Source organism: Cordyceps javanica, chromosome 5, assembly GCF_051103115.1.
Source record: "Cordyceps javanica chromosome 5, complete sequence".
Lineage (NCBI taxonomy): Eukaryota > Fungi > Ascomycota > Sordariomycetes > Hypocreales > Cordycipitaceae > Cordyceps > Cordyceps javanica.
The window spans coordinates 42,661-62,635 of record NC_139299.1 but is presented as its reverse complement, the minus strand read 5'-3'; the positions used below and the strand labels follow the sequence as shown (position 1 = coordinate 62,635).

The window sequence follows — 19,975 nt, the reverse complement described above, 5'->3', positions numbered from 1 at the left end:
CAACGGGCTCTGAAGTCGGCTCGCTTTTAAAAATAGAGAGCCAGGCAGTTACTTGAGCTGGACCAGAGGGCTTGGGGTAACTACCAAGTTACCTGGTATGCTTACGAATCAAGGATCCTGCCGCACTCAACTGCGGTTTACTCGGAAACACGACAGCACACCTCGCCCAATAAATTCGAGAGTATTTTCGCAACCGGCTTCGCTTGTCTTTGTTTCTTTTAGAGATTCCGTATCGCGGAAGATGGAGTAAAACAACAATGTTTTGGCACTTGATGTGCGCGGTGCTCTCTCCGCGCTCCCCACGTTAGAGTGCGGCACGTGATCCAGGTGGGGAGAATCGGCCGTGATGCTTGTGGCAAAGCCTCGAAGCTCTCAGAAGCTGCTGACGGAGCAGTCGCTGCCAGTCGATGGAAGCTTCTCGGTCACATCTGTTTTACTTTCTTGGACCGCAGACATGGTGGGAATATCTTCATCATCCTCTACGTAACACGACTTGGAGAAATTAGGGCTGTGCTTTTCAGCACCTTTCTGCAGACAAGACAACAGGTTTGTTTGCCAAGGTGCTGAATCTGCTGCGATGGATGGGCCAGCAGCTTTTAAGTGGCAAGGCAACTTCGCCCTACTTCCGCTCGAGGCAAGTAGTGGTATTAGCCTGGCCGGAGACAAGATAATTCTTCCTCAGAGTGCACTCGAGCAGCTGCTCGCCGCGGCAGCGTCTCAGGCCATTTTGCAGGACAGTCACACGACGTCATCGTCACAACTTCCGAATCCTTTGACCTTTCGCCTTGTAAATCCCGCCACCAATAAGGCTGTATATGCCGGGATCCGCGAGTTCTCGGCGCCGGAAGGCACTGTTATCCTGAGCTCGTATTTGCTGGACGCCCTGGGTCTGGTTGCAGATCAAGACTTGGCCAAGAAGTCATATTCAACCGATGTGCAAATTCATCTCGATATATATTATGCAACACTACAAAAGGGAACCTACGCCCGGCTGCGGCCACTGGAGGCCGGATACAATCCCGACGACTGGCGACCTCTTCTCGAAAGACAATTGCGACAAAACTTCACGTCGCTCACTACAAACGCGACCATGATTGTGCACGGAGTCCGCGGAGAGGTCTTCCAACTGCTGGTCGACAAGCTGTTGCCGGAAGCGGAAGGAGTCTGTGTGGTGGATACTGACCTCGAGGTCGATATTGAAGCATTGGACGAAGAACAAGCGCGTGAGACGCTACGTCAAGTCGCCGACACATATCGACAGGCAAATGGTCATGTAGGTTCAAAAACCAGGTCAATCGATATTTGGAAACCGGTATCCGACAACATCTCTTCTGGCAACTATGCCGACTTTACGCTTCCTTCGTGGGATCGATCTCAGCCTTTGCAGCTAAGTTTGTCCAGCATGTCGGATGCCGAGGCTTTGGAGATCTTTGTCACACCGAAATCCAACTACCAACGCGCCCTTCCACGAACAACAGAGCACGTTTTCAGCACGATTGACTCGACTGGACCGAGTACGTCGAAAAGTATCATTATTTTGCCGACAAATGTGGAAATGGAAGAGGCTGAGAGCCTACTTATTTCAGTCTACGCTTACCCCGATCACACTGCGAAGATGGCAGATAGTTCAATCGAGTACACTCTTCGCGCTCAAATGTCGATGAAATCCAATCACGAAGTCGTCATAGATGACGCTAAGCGTACCAAAGGCAACGATGAGAACGAGGCTCAATGTATGAACTGTCGACAATGGGTACCGAAGCAAAGTCTTATTCTGCATGAGAACTTTTGCCGGCGCAACAACTGTGTTTGCCCCAAGTGCGGTTCGGTATTCAAAAGGGACTCTGACCAATTTGCCGCGCACTGGCACTGTGAACATGACGAGGCGTATGGGCGCACTCCATATAGCAAGCGCAAGCATGACGACATCTTTCATGGCAGCTGGCTTTGTCCGTCGTGCCCGTATCAAACAAATTCGTTAGTGGATTTAGCAAGACACAGGACTACAGTTTGCCCCGGGAAAATCATCCTCTGTCAGTTCTGCCACCTGGAAGTGCCGCAAGAGGGTGACCCGGTCAACCCTTCTCCCGAGGTGATATTGTCTGGATTGACAGCTCACGAGCTAGCCGATGGCGCTCGGACGACAGAATGCCACCTTTGCGACAAGATTATCAAACTGAAGGATATGCAGACACATTTGAAGCATCACGAGTTGGACAAGGTAGGCAAGGAGAAACCGCCAATCTGTCGCAACGCGAATTGTGGGAGGACACGATATGGAGTTGGGAGTCGAGGCCAAGTACGGCACAGCCCGGAACGTGATGTGCAGCACGGCGCTGATGTCGGGTTGTGCTCTCTTTGCTTCGGTCCTTTATATGTCAGCATGCATGATCCAGACGGGAAAGCGCTTCGCAGACGGATCGAAAGACGTTATCTCACACAGTTGATGACGGGATGCCGCAGGAGTCAGTGCGTCAACGAATGGTGCAAGACCGGCCGCGCTAACACCGGACTGGAGGCACTCGGGTCTTCGGCGCAGTCTGCTTTGCCCCGTGTGAAGCCGCTTGTTACAACATGCCTGGACTTGGAGACTCCCGTGTTCTTTTGTGTCGACGAGCAAAGCCAGAGTGGTCGAAAGTTGGCTGGTATGATTGCATCTGAAGGCGTTTGGGACCTCGCATGGTGCATTGCTGCTGCTGAGGCGGAAAAGTCGAACGCGGATAGTATGCGAGAATGGCTGCAGGCATGGGCACCTAGAAAAGGTTGATGGGATTCATCATATGGTTTTTATAGAACTGGGGTGGGCTTTGGCGGTAGCGCGGCGCATTTGAGCTGGCAAAGGGTCTAGACTTTTATGAGAGATGAATGTTTTATTATATGATTGCCATGGATTTACAAAATTTCTCGAACTTTTTTTTTTTTGGCCGTTTATACCCCAGGACACCAACAATACCTGTTGAGTGCCGAATGTTGGAACGAGGTTTGTTCGTTATTCTTTGATGGTGGTGTAGGGTAAGGGCTGAGTGGCAAGGTCTGCAGCTGTGGAGGAGCTGTTGTGCGAGGAGCGAAGAAATGAGAAGAGTCGCTGCAATTTTCAGTCGGTTCTCTTTGAGCTTCCTCAAAACGGAAGACGTTGATAAACCAACTGTGATGCTTCGATGATGTCCTTGGATGCAGTACTGTAATTACCCAGGCTAGCAAGTTAGTTAAACCAGAAAGCATGGGGTGGAGGGTTTGGCTGTCGGGTTCTGGACGCGGGTTGCTGATATACTTTGAAAGTTTCAAAACACTGCACCAGAAACCAGTTTTCATAAATATGAGAAAATAACTCTGTTTTCTGAAAGATTAATTTTCTAGAATGTGATAGGAAATCCACACCAGCATCGTGGTGGGCAGGTGGGCAGGTGGGCTGGTTGGACAGTTGGCGATAGTGTTTTCGCCCAGCCAACTTCTCCGCCAAAGGGAGGTGGGGTAGCGCTTGGAGCTCCAGGCCCTGCGATCCACATCCCCGTTGACGTAAGTAGCCTCTGAATGAACGGCAGCCCACACCCTTGGACTCGTCAACATAACCGGCATTCGGAGCTTTGCCTCGCCATCGACAGCGTTCTCGCCGCTGGCTTCATTCAGCCAACAAGCTTGCGGTCAAGTTTCCATTTCATTCTTCTCGAGCAGCTGTTATTTCACTGTGTAACTCTCGTCTCGCGTCCCGTCGCCCTGGCGACCCAACCTGGCTTTGCATCGGTCCTCGGTCACAGCACTACCAGCGCTCTGCATCCTGTCTCCATGATTTAATGAGATATCCCTACGACTCGAAATTCATACTCTCACGCTCCGATATGCGCCTGGGTCGTCTCGCTGAAGCGTGACACTGCTTCCGTTGGCACCGACGTATTTGGTAGGTGTACCAGGCCTTTCCTCGGCACGATTGTCTGCCGCGCTATTGCTCATTCACTGGCAGCAGTAGACATTTATATCATTTTCCCCTCTCAAAGGATTCTTGAATTTCTCGAGTTCGAGACTCGGACTACTCACCCATCGTCTATTTACGTTTTCGACGAGCGCAAGCTTCTGATTCAAAGTGGGCGGTCGCAACCCGAAACCACTCCAGCAACCGGTCCCCGCCTAACGGTAACCTCGAGATACGAAAACCCAACACCTCCATCACTATCCATATTCCAGTCACAATGGGCAATAGTAATACCAGAGAGAGCCGCCCTCCCGGAGCTACCGAGTCTCATGAGGGCTACCGGTCTAGTGATGGCCGCTCTCGTCACCGTGGGGGCCGTAGCGATGCATCATTTCTCGGCATCAGCACAACTAGCCAGCGAGATCGCCGTCAGAATGTACCCTTTGAGCATAGAGAAACCAAACAAGAACGTGAAGCCAGACGGCTCGAGCGGGAGCGCGCGACCCGCCTCAAGGAGCGAGAGCGAAGCCTTCGAGAGGAACATGTCGATGGAGGTTATTTGGTAACCCTGGGTACATATATGGGGACCGAGGACTTCAACAAGCCAGTGGTGCGACAATTGCAGGTATACTACGCTCAAATATTCCACACAACGGCCGTTGTACACGAAGCTGATGAAACGACACAGATTGAGAGAAGACTCGCACCTTTTTGGCGCGGCCTTAATGATTGGTCCGAGCACTGGGCAGAGCACCAGCTGGTTGCCGCCGCCAGAGGCCTTCCCATACCTGCAGCGGATGAGCCGCCTCCCCCAGAACTGATAGCACAACCGCACAACCGAAATCCAAGTCAGCTCAACCTGCATAATTTAACTGTCCCGATAGGCGAGCGAAGCATGTCAACAGCCTCAGACCACAGCGGCTCCGGCACGACATCGGGATTAGCTTCGCCGGGAACTCCTACGAGGGGTGCCATAAAACCGAGAGCGAAGGCCCTAGCTATGGCATTAACTGGACATTCAAGGAATGCCTCCTCTGCTGAATTACCGTCTACAGAAACTAGCCTACCCCACGACCCTTTCGTGAATGGCCAACTTCTTGAGGTTTATCTCTACAAAGACGCAGCGGATTGTCCGATATGCTTCCTCTCATACCCTCCCTACCTAAACAGCACTCGTTGCTGCGACCAAGCGATCTGCAGCGAATGCTTCGTTCAAATCAAGCGTGCCGATCCGCATCTCCGAGAGCATCATCCAGACGGGCAAGCGCGAGATCCAAATCAGGAACTGGCCCCCGAAGAAGTCCCAGAGATGCTTATTTCCGAGCCGTCCGCTTGTCCATATTGCCAACAACCAGAGTTTGGCGTGACCTACGAGCCACCTCCATTTCGCCGTGGTCTGGTTTATTCAACCTCGTCTACAAATCTTGCCTCGTCCTCAACAAGGTCTCCCATGTCTTCTCAAAGCTCACTACACTCCACCGCAAACCCCAACCCAATGCCACAGGCTGGTCGCCGAAGAGGCCATAGCTTGTCCGCCAACGCGCCCAATGTCATCACAACTGACCGGATTCGGCCAGACTGGTCAACGAAACTTGCGACTGCTCGTGCTCACCAGGCTCGTCGGGCAGCAGCCGCTACAGCTCTCCACACGGCCGCATTTCTTGTCGGAGGCAGCGATCAGCGCTCGATACTACGCACTGGACGTTTTGGCCGTCGTCGCACTGACTCGGCCTCGGGCTCTGGTACATCTGGAAACGGATTAACAGCCGCAGAAGGCACAGAGCCTTCTGGACCATCCGACCAGGCTCAGACTATGCTTAACCCAGACGGCACTAGACGCATGAGAATGGATGAACTGGAAGATATGATGTTTATGGAAGCAGTTCGACTTTCGCTTGCGGCAGAAGAGGAAAGGAAGAAGAAGGAAGCAAAAGCGTTACGCAAGGACGCCAAGAAAAGAGAGCAAGCAGAAAAGAAGGCAGCCAAAAAAGCAGCAAAGGACCCGTATGGGGGTAGTGTTAGTGGCGCAAGCGGCAGCAGCCTCTCACTAGGCCTGGGTAGGAAGCGAGGTAACAGTGGTGCGAGCAATCTACGAATGGAGCTTACAGTCCAGGGTGCCTCGCAAGCACCAAAGGGAGATGACCAGGCAGATGTGCCATCACAAAAGACACACGACGGCACTCCTGGCGACAATACTGAGAAAGGCAAGTCGATTGATCGGGGTGAGACTGAGGCCTCTGTAGAGGGAAGTTCGTCGTCGGCGATCCCCATCCGAAGCGGCGGCTCGCACCTGCGGCAAATGAGTAACGCCTCCTCGTTGGGATCCTCGCTTGCGGATTCTGCACCGGGCAGTTTCTCCGGGGCAGGGCTGCTCAATGTCGATGGCTTTCGACAGACCCGTGGAGAGGGAAGCGATGGCGAGGAAGCATCTGAACCTTTGTTCAATTTTCGAAGTTTGGCAGAACTCGTTGGTGTGGACCTTGACGAAGGAGCTGCAATCCCAGAAGAGAACGGAGACGCGGCACGAAAAAAGCCAGGCGAAACTTCGCAAGAGACATCCGCACGTCCGCTTTCCCAAGTTAAGGAGGAGGACGAACTCGCAACGGGCCATAACGAAAAAGAGCAAATTGCCTGTAAAGCTGGAGCTGCAAAGACCGAGGAGGAATCAAACTCTCAGCGCAACATGCAGACGGAAGAGGCTTTAGACTCTGGCCAAGACCTAGAACAAAGTAAAGATGGGGAATCTCGAAAATCGGTAGTCCTCATTGAGGATGTGCTAGCTGCAGAACGGAGATGAGTAGAAGAAAGCGTTTCCGAATGCAGCCAAGTTTCTGTGTACGGGGAGTTGTGACTAAGAAGGTATGGGTTATTTGTACGGCGACGAGCATGTTGCTCGGACATGCTGACACAGCGAGAGGAATGGGGCAGCACAGCGAACCTACACGGGCATACTTTTAGATATAAAGTTGAATTAGGCCATAGTACCAATGCTGAATCTGTGCATGGCAACTGCCTTGACCCGAATATATATGTATGTACGAGGTTTCTCGCCCGATGTTACTTGCTTGCTTCAGGTTGCTAGCTTCTCTTGATTTCCGCCTTGAATTTTTCTGTCCATTCGGAGAACTCGTCCTGGCCGCCGTCCCACGAGGCGTTGAGCAGCTCTCCGGCAGCAAAGGCTGCAAAGAAGCAGTCATCTGCTGCTTGATCAATCTCTGCGGGCTCCATTTCGTAAAAGGCCATCGCTAGGTCGCTAAAAGAGTCTGGCAGCGCGCCGAGCACGCCGGCGGCCTCATCCAGCCTCCGGGGCACGTTCGCGTGAGCGGTATCAGCGGGTAGAGGCAGATGCGGCAGTCTGCTGAGGCGCCGTTTACTGATTGCTTGGTACAACAGTACCACGAGACGGACGCGGCGAAGGCTCGAGTCGAGCCGTGGGCGTATGCCTCTCGGGTCATCGTGAGGTATGGCTTGGCCAGGGCTCATTAAATCGTCTACCATGGCTTGTGTGGAAGCAGCATTGTTTTCTACGTCGGCGTTGTCTTCGTGGGCGAATTCGTCATCATCCTCATCATCGTCATCGTTGGGCTCTTCGGCGCTCCATTCCTTGAGCTCCTCCATGACGTCCTTGAGAGTGTTTTTCCATTCATCCACCCTTTTCACAAAGTAGCTACCGACCCCACCGTGGACGAGAGCCAACACCTCGTCGCAGGCAGACCATAGTATGCCCGTCGAGGGAAGACTGCCCTTGCCGTCGGCGGCAAAGCCTCCCCTCCCGGGCCCGGACAAGGCGGCGCCGTTTTTGGGGATCTTGCCCAGAAGCTCCGCGAGTGTGACGAGGACGCGCTTCGAGCGCCAGGCCAGCTCTTTCCGGAAGAAGGCGGTATACCGGGACGGGTCGCAGGCCTCGGCCGCCGAGGCGACGCCCAGGACCGGCCCCGAGAGCAGCTGCTTCAGCACGTCGACGATGGCGGATGGCGTGTAGGGCTCGTTGATGAGGAGGAGGGTGAGCTTGGTGGAGTGCGCGCGCACGAGCGTGGCGGCGTCGCGGGCGAGGTCGAGGGGTATAATGTTGGGGTCGGTGGTCTGCTTCGGCGCGTCCGAGGGGTTCTTGCAGATGTTGTCGAGAGACGCCGCGAGCTGGTGGCAGAGAGCCAGCGTCGATGTCACGGCAGTTTCGAGACGCTCGAGTGCGCCCGTTTCGGACGAGGAGGCCATGCTTGATTGGGTCATACCAGGCGAGCAAAGATTGTTCCTGGACTGCCGGATAGTCTTTGTCGCATGGCTTGATTTTCCTCGTCACTGTGATGAACCTGCTGTAGTAGTAGAATGGATTTTTTGGTGGGATGGAGGGGCAACGCCCATGTACTTGTCGGTTCGGTGCCTTGGCGCTGATAGTGCAAATAGCGGGCAGCGAGCGACCGAATATTTACCGCTCCAGGGGTGAGACAGTGGTGCAACACACTCCAATGTCGCTGAGTAGGTAGGTACTAACCTATTTGGTGGCAGGCACTAACAAACGGTAGGTACTACAAGAGGTAGGCAGCTTGGCAGCCAATACCGTGGCACGTAGCTTCATGCTTCCACGCTCTTGATTCTTTAACTAACACATATACCTTTCGCCCACCACCTCCCTAGCTGCATCGACCCGACAACCCCCTCGATAACTCTGGCTGCCGCCCACTTTGTTCGCACACCGGAGACGAGGTTACGAAAAAGATGCAGCAGTCACGGAAATTTGCTGTCTTAACGGCAATGGGGGCCCTGTCGGTCGCCGCCGCCGGCAGCATCCCCCGCGGTGTCGGCCCGGAGTGTAGGCCAACCAGCCGCAACCAAAACCCATCTTTCCTCTTGTGCTGACAAGTCAATGCTAGTTGTTTCGCATTATCACGCAAAGGACAGCTTTCGCTGTATTGCCAACCCCGATGTCGAAATCAGCCTGAGCCGAGTCAACGATAACACCTGCGATTGCCCCGACGGCTCTGACGAACCTGGCACTGCTGCATGTGCACACATCGATCCTCTTTCTCCCCAGCAGCCATTACCAGGCAGTAGCTCAGGGACGACCAACACAAAGAACTCACTTCCTGGGTTCTGGTGTGAGAACAAGGGGCACATTGGCACCTATGTACCCTTCATCTACGTCAATGACGGCATCTGCGACTATGACTTGTGCTGCGATGGCACCGAGGAGTACGCATCTGTAAGGGGGACTAAGTGCGAGAACCGCTGCGCCGAGATTGGCAAGGAGTACCGTCGTCTCGCCGAGGAAAAGGACAAAAAGATGAAGAACGCCCAGAACCAGAGGTCCAAGATGATTTCCGACTCGGAGGCGCTCCGCAAACAAACCGAAACCCGCATCATCGAGCTCCAAAATGAAATTCGCGCGACATTGGCCTCAAAGGTTGCCCTCGACGCGAAATACAAGGCCCTCCAGAAGAAAGACAGCAACCGTGTTGTCAAGTCTGGTGGTGGAGGAAAGCTCGGCATCCTGCTTGGCCAAGCCAAGAGCCGCGTCAATGAGCTGCGCGAGGTCCTAACTAAAGTTTCTGATGAGCGTGATCAACTGCGCATCAAGGTCAACGACCTGCGTACTGTCCTCAGCAAGCTCAAGGAGGAGTACAACCCCAACTTCAACGATGAGGGCGTAAAGGCTGCCGTAAAGTCATTTGAAGATTTTGCTGCTCGTGAGGCTGAACAATCACCCGCCGGTGAGGATGACGTGTCTAGCGTTTTGGCCGAGGATGGGGAGCACAATGGCGTTAATTGGGCCGAGTTTGAATCATCCGATGATGATGGCGACATCAGTAAGAAATACTGCATCGCTTGCTATGTTCGGATGCGCTAAACAATTCTAGTTTACTCTTTCGACGCCTACCTTCCCGCTTCACTTCGCGAATTCATCCAAAACCAAAAAGCTGCCATCCGCGATTGGCTCGTCGAGAACGGGCTGTTGGCAGAGAAGGAAAATACCGGCTCCGAGTCGCAGGCCACTAGAGAGGCGCGGGAAGCTAAAGAGAATGCCGAGAATGATTTGAGAAAGAAAGAGCAAGACCTGGAGAGCGAAAAGTCCGACCTCTCAAAAGACTACGGCCCCTCCAATATCTTCCGCTCCCTCAAAGGCCAATGCATCGATATCGACGCTGGTGAGTATACATACGAGCTATATTGGCTGGACAAGACTAGCCAGAAGTCTAAAAAGGGCCATGGCAACACCAACATGGGCAACTTCAAGCGCATCGATCACGAAGTTGCCGACGACGAGGAGCGCCTCGATGGCAAGAGCCTGGGTAAGGGCACCAGAATGGTGCTGCGTTACGAGGACGGACAGGCCTGCTGGAATGGGCCGAACCGCAGGACAGACGTCTGGCTGGGGTGCTCGGATAAGGAGGAGCTATGGCGCGTTACCGAGGCCGAGAAGTGTGTCTACAAGATGGAGGTGGGCACCCCGGCGGCCTGCGACGAACAACTGGAAAGCGAGGCACATGTAAAGGACGAATTGTAATTGTATAAAAGAAATAGAGCTGTTAGAAAGTCGCAACATCCTGAGAGTCTCGGGTCATGGAAGCTGTCTGCACCGATGCTCTGGAGCGACGACCTGCATAAGGCACTTCCATGCAGTGCTACTAGATGATTGAACAAGTACACAACCAAAAAGAGTTCTTGATTGTTTTTCGATGGCAGCGCAACCTTATAGGACCATGATGGCTGGGTGTATCTTTATATCGCACGTGACGGTAATTCCCACCAGCCAGTAGCGGTGGTAATAAGCTGGAGGGGGGGTTCATCTCCACATGTTTGCGCGGTTCATCGTGGTAAAGGCTGTACACTGCCAAAGGCGAGAATACGTTCAGAACCATGGCTGCATCAAAGCAGCCAGCTGGTGCTCGCCGGCTCTACAGGATCTGTATGCAGCTGGCGCTTGGGTCGTCCATCTGGGGCTACAACATTGGCATTCTTTCATCTGTTCTGGTGCACCCTGGCTGGCGCCGTGCGCTGCATGACCCTGGGCCGGCGCAAAAGGGTCTCGTCACGGGCTTTTACTATGTAGGAACTCTCATGTCGTATCTTTTGATCTCGCACCCCCTGGCAGATATCCTTGGACGTCGCCGCGCGGCACGCGTTGGCACGCTGGTGTTGTGTCTTGGGGCCCTGCTCATGGCCGCGGCAGCAGGACGATATGCTCTATACATCATGATTTCTGGAAGGTGGATCTGCGGTCTCGGAGTCGGCATCGTAAGCACGACTGTGCCGCTGTATCAGAGGTATTTTATCCCGCTGTGATGTTGTCTGGCGCCGCAATCTGACCAGTCGGCAGTGAAATGGCTCCCGCCAAAGAAAGAGGCAAATATGTCACGATCAATCACGTCGGCTTTGTGGCAGGTCTTGCGACCGGCCTTTGGTATGCTTAGTATTAGCCCGCGATCTGGTCGATTAATCTAATTGCGGCGCACGCAGGGCCGGATACTTCATTACGTTCTGGCAAGGAAAAGCCGGCGAGTACTGGGGCTGGAGGACCCTCATCCTTATCCAGTTGATTCCGTCTCTCACGTTCGCCGCCATGCTACCATTCATCCCGGAAACGTGAGCTTCATTTACAGTATCGCATGGGAAGGAAACTACTAACAAATCGCCAGACCCAGATGGCTCCTCCAAAGTGGTGACATGGAAAAGGCTAGCAAAGTCCTCCACTGGTTGCGCGAGAACGTCGACGAGCCGGTCGACATTGCGCATGAGCTGCATGCCATCAGTCACGAAGTTGAGCTGTATCAAAGGGACCAAAAACCATTTCTGGCAGAATCTCTCGCGCTATTCCGGGAGAAGCCTCTGTTCGCACGAATGTGGCGCGCATTCCTGCTGCAGTTCATGGCGCAAATGTGCGGCGCAACGGCGATGAAGTATTATCTTCCGACACTCCTCAAAGCCCTCGGGTTGGAGACACGCCTCGCGCTCATGGCAGGTGCTCTGGAAATGACGGCGAAGATTGGGTTGACTGTGATAGAGATGTGGATCATCGACAGCTTTGGGAGGAGGGCGTGTCTTAGCGGCGGATGCGCTGTCATGGCTTTTGCTATGCTTGTGAGTGGTAAAAGATGGGTATTTCGACGAGTTTCTATGCTAAAGAACCTCCCAGATCAATGGCGCGCTTCCGCAGATATTCCCGAATAATGTTAGCCCAGTGGCAGATATAGTATGCATTGCGTTCATATTTGTATACGCGATGGGCTATAGCTTGGGACTGGGGCCCGCGACATGGGTTTACAGCTCAGAGGTGCGTTCAGGCTCGAAGAACCGAGATCTAGCGACTAAATTTGACTTTTGATGGCAGATCTTTCCGACCACGTACAGGGCCCGCGGCCTGAACTTTGCCGCGTCCGGTGGTTCCATAGGCAGCATCATCGTCGCACAGATATGGCCTTATGGGGTCAGCAAGTTTGGCAGTAGAGTCTACTTCTTCTTTTTCGCCGTCAACACCATCTGCGTACCGGTATGTGGCCTACAAGTGCCCTCTAGACTTACTATACTGACATGTGTTAGTTGATATGGCTGCTCTATCCCGAGACCAAAGGATGCGCCTTGGAGGAAATGGACTCGCTTTTCCAAAATTTTAGCGGAAATGGCACCGGCATGGGCCTGCACGGACTGGCAGACCGAGATGAGGAGCGAGAACCGCTGCATGGCGCTCGTGTGCGCAATTCGGTTGGTAGAGGACCTGCAGCTGATGGTGAGGCCGGTGAAGCGCAGCCACTACTCCCGCAATAGAAGCAACCCCCAGCGAATTTTTTTATTTCACATCATACCTACAGGTGTTATTGTCAAGTCTAAGCCACAACTTTGCCCTTTCGACAGTAAATATGCCTTGTACTTGAGTTGATCATGGACAGTTTGATGCCAAGCGGAGGGTATGTTGAAGGCGTGGACAGCGTCGCATGCTGAGCGCACTAGTTACAGGCTAGAATGGTGGCAGATTGCCCAGTTTGCAGTGTTCATGTGTCCACACGAGAAGATTTCCTGCATCTGTCCGGTCAAGGAGACATGGATCGAGAGAATCGGGGTCGGCGTGAGGATGGCTGATGTATGGTACGAGTAGCCTCCTTCCCTCAAAGCTCGAGAAGCACGGTAAAGATAGCGGTTCGATCCAGGACAACTAGGCCAAAGATCACATCGTGATGTGCGCAAATGCAAGGCTACTCGTGCCACACACCCACTGCTCTCGCAGATTAGGTAGCAACAGGCCTGTTGGAGTGCGCCATGACTCTGCCTCACGAAAGATGGTCCCGTCTGTCCAAGCCGCCCAACGGGCAGCGGCCGAGCAAGGCTGTATTTATAAAAAAAAGAGAAAATTGATTTACAGCTTTCAAAGGCCCCATTGACTACCAGCCATAGCAGGTGCAGTTCCTGCGTGGTACTCCGCACAGATCAGCGTGTGTCGTCTGCGCTAACATGATTTGGAGGCCGACACAGTTACCAATTGGCTGAGAGACTGGCCCGCTGATTGTTGCATTTCTGGGGCCGATTTCATTTGTGATGCGAACTTCACAGTGGGCTTGAAGCTGTGCAGAAAAATGACTGCCATTGTAATCACTATCGTAATACTCCACTGCTCTCTACAGTCACAAACCTCAAGCACCGCCTCGACCATGTGCTGCAGAATATAAACGACCGATATCCCGATTCCACTGTTTGACGTCTGGGCGAATTATGCGCCGATCGTATGTGCACAAGCCGTTGAGCTCGCCTTCGACGTCAGTCGTCTGCGTGTAGATGGCTCCGCTGCAGGCGTACATCTCAATCTGCTCCCTCAGCTCCCTGAACAGCACACTCGTGCGGTAGTTGTACGCCTCCAAGTTCTCGTCCATTTCGTACGTTTGATTAATCTCATCAATAGCCTTTTGGACCTTCCATAAGCTAGCGAGGGATGCTGTTAGTTATTGCTCAGTACAGGGTAGGGGACAAATGACGTACTGGTCGGCGGAGACATTGTGACCGACGCCGCCAAATTCTCCCTGAAAACCGATTCTGCTTGGATCGTATGGACCACCTGGAAGAGAGGAGAATGGACTACCACATTGGGGGTTGGCGTAGTGATGGTTATCCTTGTACAGTCAGTTCTACGAGCCATCATGGACAAAAACAAACATCGGGAGATGCACATACCGAGAAGTCACCAAAGCCGTGATCATGCCAGCCAGTGACTGAATCAATCAATCTCGTCGGATCCAATTTACGCACCATATCCGTCAGTTCGCCTTCGGGATATGGTGGAGTGTTAATTTGGGCCCAGCCTTCGTTGTAAATGACCTAAGAAATGTCACGTCAGCGGCGATGTAAACTGTGGGAGAATGCAAGCGAAAGTATGAATTGAGACAGACAGAAGCATCAAGGTTGCCAAGGAAAAGGACACTTACCCAGATCAAGATTGACGGATAGTTTCTGTGCTCAGTGATGAGCACCTCCAGTTGGCGCCGGAACTCAGCTTGCTCGTCTTGATTTGGCACTCTGCCGTCAGCGGACATACTAGGCATATCCTGAACGACAGCCAAACCGATTTCGTCACAGGCGCGGTAGAAAAGATCTGGCTCTACTTTGATCTTCCGCTGATGTCAGTGTGATTTAACGAAAGGATGAAGTGGCAGCCTTACATGTTTGCGAACCGTATTGAAACCGAGGCTCTTCAGCATTTTCAGGTCAAAGATCATGGCTTCGCGGTTTGGAGGAAGGTACAGGCCATCGGGCCAATAGCCTTGATCCAAAGTACCCATCAAGAAGGTAAATTTGCCGTTGAGCAAGGGTCTTTTGATACCGTTGACCTCTCCCACCGCGATGCTGCGAAATGCGGTATAGCTCGAAATGGTATCATTGCCCATAGAAACGGTGATATTGTAGAGATATGGCGAAGAGGGGGACCAAAGGTTGGGAGAAGTGAGCTGAAACTTGATTTCAGAATCGGCTCTGCCTACAGACAGGGCGACCTGTTTGCCATGCTTGTCAAAGAGACTAAGCTTGACACCTGTTCCGTTCTTTGACGAACTGTGAACGGTGAAAGCAACTATGGATCGTCAATTTAAACACGCATTGTTGGGATTGCGATGCACATACCGTTACCATCCATGTCAGCAGTGACATCGAAGCCGGTAATATGATTCTGGGGTACACTTTCAAGCCAAACCTGCTGCCAGATACCAGAGCAAGACCTATAGAAGATGTGACTGGGCCGTCTTGTTTGTTTGCCGATGGGGACCATTTCCAGATCAGTTGGGTCATAGACAAACACCAGCCTAGCAAATTGAATCAGTAAACCATCGTGATTACTTTTGTACAATGGCTTGGTTCAACTCACAGGGTATTTTCTTCGCCATATTTTAGTTGACGTGTCACATCCAGGGTGAAGCGAAAGTAACCACCGCGATTGAGGCCAACCTTGACGCCGTTGAGAAAGACGGTTGCCTCGTAGTCGACGGCTTCAAAGTTGAGCAGCACATTTTGGCCTTTCCACGAGTCAGGTACTCTGAAGGTCCTGGTGAACCACATGTTTGTGACGGGGTACTCCTGAATCCCAGAGAGGCCGCTCTCAACGCAGGACGGGATCATGATTTCCTTGCCGAGTTGGCGGCTGGGGGGGCTGGCGAGTGCTTGAGCAGCGGGACTGCCATCGGCGCTTTCGTATGTCCATATTCCGTTTAGACTCTGCCAGTTGTCACGGTGCAGAAGCGGGCGCGGATGTTCTGGCCAAGGGTTGGTGCCGACTTTGTAAGTCCAATCGGTGTCGAGAGGAGGGGTTTGCACTTTGTACGGTGTGGGAGCGCGCTTATGGACAGCGGTAGCCGAGAGTGCCAGATGTGGCAGGGCAAGTATACCGCTCAAGATGGAAATGGAGAGCTTCATCGTGACGATGAATATGGTGTGTTGAATGCAGAGAGTTGTACACTGCTAGCGAGGCACGGGAGCAATGAGGAGTAGCGCTCTATCGGATAGTTTCTTTTATAGATGGGCAGAAAAGGGTTAAGGCGCATCAAATTTCAGGGAATCGGGGCAAGGAACTTGTAGGTAGCTTCGGCTCTTTACATTTTGTTCTGGTCGGCAGATTTCGCAGTGTTGTTTACCCCTCACCTTGGCGTGCCCTACATGAACTACGGATCCAGGGGCAAATTATGATGAGCTGCAGTCGCTCACCGTCTGTTCCGGCCTTATGTCGGCGATGAACAAGTTGTTCTGCCTTTGCCGGTGTGACTTGATTGTACTTGTGGCTGCCCATGATTGGGCCGCGTAGACGTGCTGGCGGCCCTGTTGTGGCGGGGATAAAGTTGCACCAAGACCAAGTGCGGGGGAACGATCTTGGCACCCACCTCAATAGATCCTTTAGTTAGCATGTTAGGTAGTTGGGTGGTGGCTTCGGGATCTAGTAAATGGTGGTGCTTTTGTGCGGGGAAATGAGGATTTGGGCACGGATCGTCTCAAGTCGTCGTATCGGAGTGAAGTTGTGTCTGCAGTGGTAGCGTATCAAGATGCCAATATCCAGTCGAGTATAAATTTTTCGCAAATACCTGCCGCATCTTGCTATCGTGCCTCGGTCGCGTCATAATGCCCATTCCCTTGGCTTGATGACGAAAACATCACCCAAGAATGAACGGACAAACACCTGCAGCATTTGACCTCGGCGGGTGGAAGACATAATGTATGTATTTGTGGCAAGTTGTTAGGCACAACCCCACCGCTGCAAAGGATCACCGTGGTACTGGCAAATGACGGTTTCGGAGGATAGGCGGGGATACTCAAAACCCAGTTTACCATCTCGGCCAGCAAAGTCGTGGACGAGATCATCGATGGAAGACAACCGCCGAGGCAGATACGCGCCAAGTCTTGTCTTGGTTAGTCGTGTGCCTGGTAGCTCTAACAGATGTATTTTGCAAAGTAGGCTTGCTTCCAAGCACTTGCATCGTGTCTCAGAATCAGCATGACAATCATCTATTTTAATCATCTCGGTTGTCGGTATTTTTCACCTCTGTATGGCAGTTGAGATACAACGTGGTAGCTGTATCACAACCCACCTCTGCTGTATTTTGTTGTGCTGCCATTTAGTATTTAGTTATTACTCCGCCCTCTGGTCGCGCGCGCAACCAGCACGCATAGCATACGCCACCATGTGCATCTTTTCAGAGCGGGATTCCTCATTTCCCTCTTCGCATCCCACTCAGTCACTCTACCCAACACTGCTATAGATGCCTCATCTGTACCGAAAACAGTCCCAAATATACAGGCTGCCTGAAGCAATGTTACATACAACTTGAGCCGCCAGTACTTATTCGCCACCTGGCAATCTTGAAATTTGCCACGAATGTTGATTGGGCATAACGACTACCTTCATGATATTAGGGCGTCACAGTCGGCGACCTGGATTCTCAACCAAGAGTTGATAAAACCAGTGGGCAGAGGTCTTTCTTAATTGCTTTATATGCCACATATGGGTGGCAATATTGGCGAAATACTCATATAGGAATACATGAAAAAAAAAGCCAATCTCCAATCGAAGTGTGATGAGACCCAACATGTTCATGTTTTCTGCCAAAAACACTCTCTAGAAGCGTTGAGACATGGCAACCCGGGCGCTCCGCATTCTACCGCTGGACCACTTGCTTAGCGATCGTGCCTACTGAAGCACAAGGCAGAAGCCAAGCATCAGGCCAACAGTACTGACGCGCCGACGGATCGGATTGCCGCCCGCATATCGTTTGCTGGCCAACCTAGTACAGAACGGCCGGCCAGCGTACTTGAGGGTACGCCTTTGCTGCCCCAAATTTCTAATTCTCACAGAACCAATATGCAATATTACCTCGATGTTGCTAGTAGCGATGGATTCTTCGAAAAGAATGTTCTCGATACAGCAGACAAATCAGAAACCGCCACCGGGTCTTCGCAAGCGATTAACGAAATCATGGCACTACTTCCTTCACATTTCACAACAGTTCTGGATAATATTACTGAAGTATTTCTGCCTCATCAGGGCGCGAATGTTCTATCCTCATGGATTGTCACTCCAATAGTTACTCTGACCAATTCTGGATATTGATTTCCGTTTCAAAAACCGGCCCCGTTCATGGCTGGGCTACTGGAGCTTCAATTTCGACTCGGCACCAGTGACATAGTATTTGTCGGACTCTATGACATTAACGAGACCGCTAAGATATCTTTCACAGATAAATAAAGTGCCTTCTTTCATTCAATGCATGTCCACTTGCCTTTGATGCATTGTACAACCCTTGGCACTCCAGAAACATTCAACTCTTTTTTCTCCCTCACCGCCTCTGTATTTGGCGCGTCTAGATGCGCTGCGGCTAGGTACACAGAATGAGTCGAAATCCCAAACGCTCCTTGGGAAGTGCACTTTTCGAGAGGTGGACAGATTGAAGAAGAAAATACCCTAGCTGCTCCGCGTTGCGCGACTCTCGACGCTTCAGGCTGCAGATGCAGTCGCCAACTTCATGATGAAGCACAAAAGTTTGTCTTTCGAGAAAGAGCAGGATTCAAAAGAAATACGTTTTAGTATATTTAACATGGAGTCTTAAATTGAATACGATGATTATTTAGCCAAAGCTGGATTGGCCCAAATTTGCCTCGAATGAGAACGGCTGGCCAGCAAGTTCGGGCGAGTACGTTCAGTGATAGTCATGCTGAGGTGAACTGGTCTATATAGTGTCGCTGCCGTGACTGCCATGGTTCATTGGAATTCATCTTCAATATTTTACTGTTTACCAAGCTTATCTTCTGGTGAGATGAAATGTAGCCTTCCCTGCCATGGCGAGGTTTCGGATGCTCCGCATGCGATAGCATACATTGCCGCTAAGCGAAAGATGGACTTTGCATGCCTACTCAGCACAATCGATTCCGGACTGACATATTAATTTCTAGTTTGTTGCAGCGCTTATCGCACAATATTGGTCGATTGACGCTCGAAGATATTTTTTGCGCGGGACTCGAGTGTCCTTTAGTGCGGCGATTCGAGTAGGTTCGGCTGGGTTGCGTCCATCTCTGCGTAGAGCAGAGCATCGCTTATTCTCAAATTTGGTCATTATAGTAACGACTGCATTTACTATATCTGCATGATGATTATGATCGTCTGAGAGAAGGAATATTCTTTACTTCTAATTACAATGACAAGGTAAACGGACATTTGTGAATTGATCGCACAGGACATGGATTCTCGAATCATACCGAAGGCGGGTTTGACCAGGCAACAATACTACACAAACTTTACACCTGCTCGGTACCTGGTCAAAGCCTAAAGGAACTAATGCCTATTTCCAGATCATCGGTCTTTATTCACTCACACCAATATTTAGTCTGATTGTATCATGCAACTTCGGACGAGCGATTGGCCAAGTCGTTTAGCATCTACGGGTACAGCCTAGAATGCTACATGGCTTCAAGCGGGGTAGTCGCGCGAGGATAGCTCGGCACGTTTTTGTTATTATTCGCTAGCTTTTGCAATATGACCAGCCGGATGGAGATGCATCCGCCTATGATGCTCATCAGTTGGCGGCGCCCCACGTTAGCCCGAATAAATTTCCGTCCACACAGCTAAATTTAGAGTTCCCGGGCCGCAGCCCCGACACAGTTGGCGTCCACGTCAATGCATCGAACTGCCTCAATGGCTGGATCCTGGATTTGCTTCTCATCATTGTAGAATTCGACATGCTTCACGCCGCTGTCGCATCGACGCTCACTGGGCGGCCAACATCAGCGAGTTTCTTCTCGATTGCTAACAAAGGGCTTACTAGTAGAGGGTGCACTCTTGGAACAGGCTCACGTCGATGGATCGTATGGCGCCGGACCTTACTAATCGTCAGCTCAGAGAATCGGTAGACTTGGGTGGATAGGATATGTACAGCGGCTTTCTGAGCCGTATGCAGTTCGATGATCGGATTTTGAAGGAGACGCCGCCGCCACTCTCCTCCGTGTATACTATTCCCTGCCAAATGTTAGCACTACGCAGTGCAGAGTGAAAATATACATGATACCCTGACGTTGCTGTCATCAGCTCGAACTGCCGAAGACCAGGAGGCCAAGACCAGA

The 19,975-nt window shown here is 51.9% G+C and overlaps 5 protein-coding genes across 5 annotated transcripts; 3 read left to right on the top strand and 2 right to left on the bottom strand.

Moving 5' to 3' along the window:
- Nucleotides 1-577: 577 nt before the first annotated feature.
- Nucleotides 578-6,704, top strand: V2A60_007274 (uncharacterized protein; the record flags this gene model as incomplete). The annotated part of the gene is made up of 3 exons (XM_083258559.1): nucleotides 578-1,514; nucleotides 1,587-1,733; nucleotides 4,060-6,704. 3 exons carry the CDS (start codon nucleotides 578-580, stop codon nucleotides 6,702-6,704), a joined length of 3,729 nt encoding a protein of 1,242 aa, XP_083114685.1.
- Nucleotides 6,705-6,985: 281 nt separating this feature from the next.
- V2A60_007273 (uncharacterized protein) lies at nucleotides 6,986-8,122 on the bottom strand (the record flags this gene model as incomplete). Its single annotated transcript, XM_083258558.1, has 1 exon — nucleotides 6,986-8,122. One exon carries the CDS (start codon nucleotides 8,120-8,122, stop codon nucleotides 6,986-6,988), a length of 1,137 nt encoding a protein of 378 aa, XP_083114684.1.
- Nucleotides 8,123-8,659: 537 nt separating this feature from the next.
- On the top strand, nucleotides 8,660-10,409 carry V2A60_007272 (glucosidase II beta subunit-like protein-domain-containing protein; the record flags this gene model as incomplete). The annotated part of the gene is made up of 3 exons (XM_083258557.1): nucleotides 8,660-8,717; nucleotides 8,779-9,711; nucleotides 9,763-10,409. The coding sequence occupies 3 exons, from the start codon at nucleotides 8,660-8,662 to the stop codon at nucleotides 10,407-10,409; spliced, it is 1,638 nt and encodes a 545-aa protein (XP_083114683.1).
- Nucleotides 10,410-10,762: 353 nt separating this feature from the next.
- Nucleotides 10,763-12,667, top strand: V2A60_007271 (uncharacterized protein; the record flags this gene model as incomplete). The annotated part of the gene is made up of 7 exons (XM_083258556.1): nucleotides 10,763-11,169; nucleotides 11,223-11,306; nucleotides 11,363-11,488; nucleotides 11,542-11,983; nucleotides 12,039-12,176; nucleotides 12,234-12,392; nucleotides 12,443-12,667. 7 exons carry the CDS (start codon nucleotides 10,763-10,765, stop codon nucleotides 12,665-12,667), a joined length of 1,581 nt encoding a protein of 526 aa, XP_083114682.1.
- Nucleotides 12,668-13,527: 860 nt separating this feature from the next.
- On the bottom strand, nucleotides 13,528-15,790 carry V2A60_007270 (glycoside hydrolase superfamily; the record flags this gene model as incomplete). Its single annotated transcript, XM_083258555.1, has 7 exons — nucleotides 13,528-13,813; nucleotides 13,871-14,001; nucleotides 14,063-14,206; nucleotides 14,314-14,496; nucleotides 14,548-14,954; nucleotides 15,005-15,183; nucleotides 15,246-15,790. The coding sequence occupies 7 exons, from the start codon at nucleotides 15,788-15,790 to the stop codon at nucleotides 13,528-13,530; spliced, it is 1,875 nt and encodes a 624-aa protein (XP_083114681.1).
- Nucleotides 15,791-19,975: the final 4,185 nt, after the last annotated feature.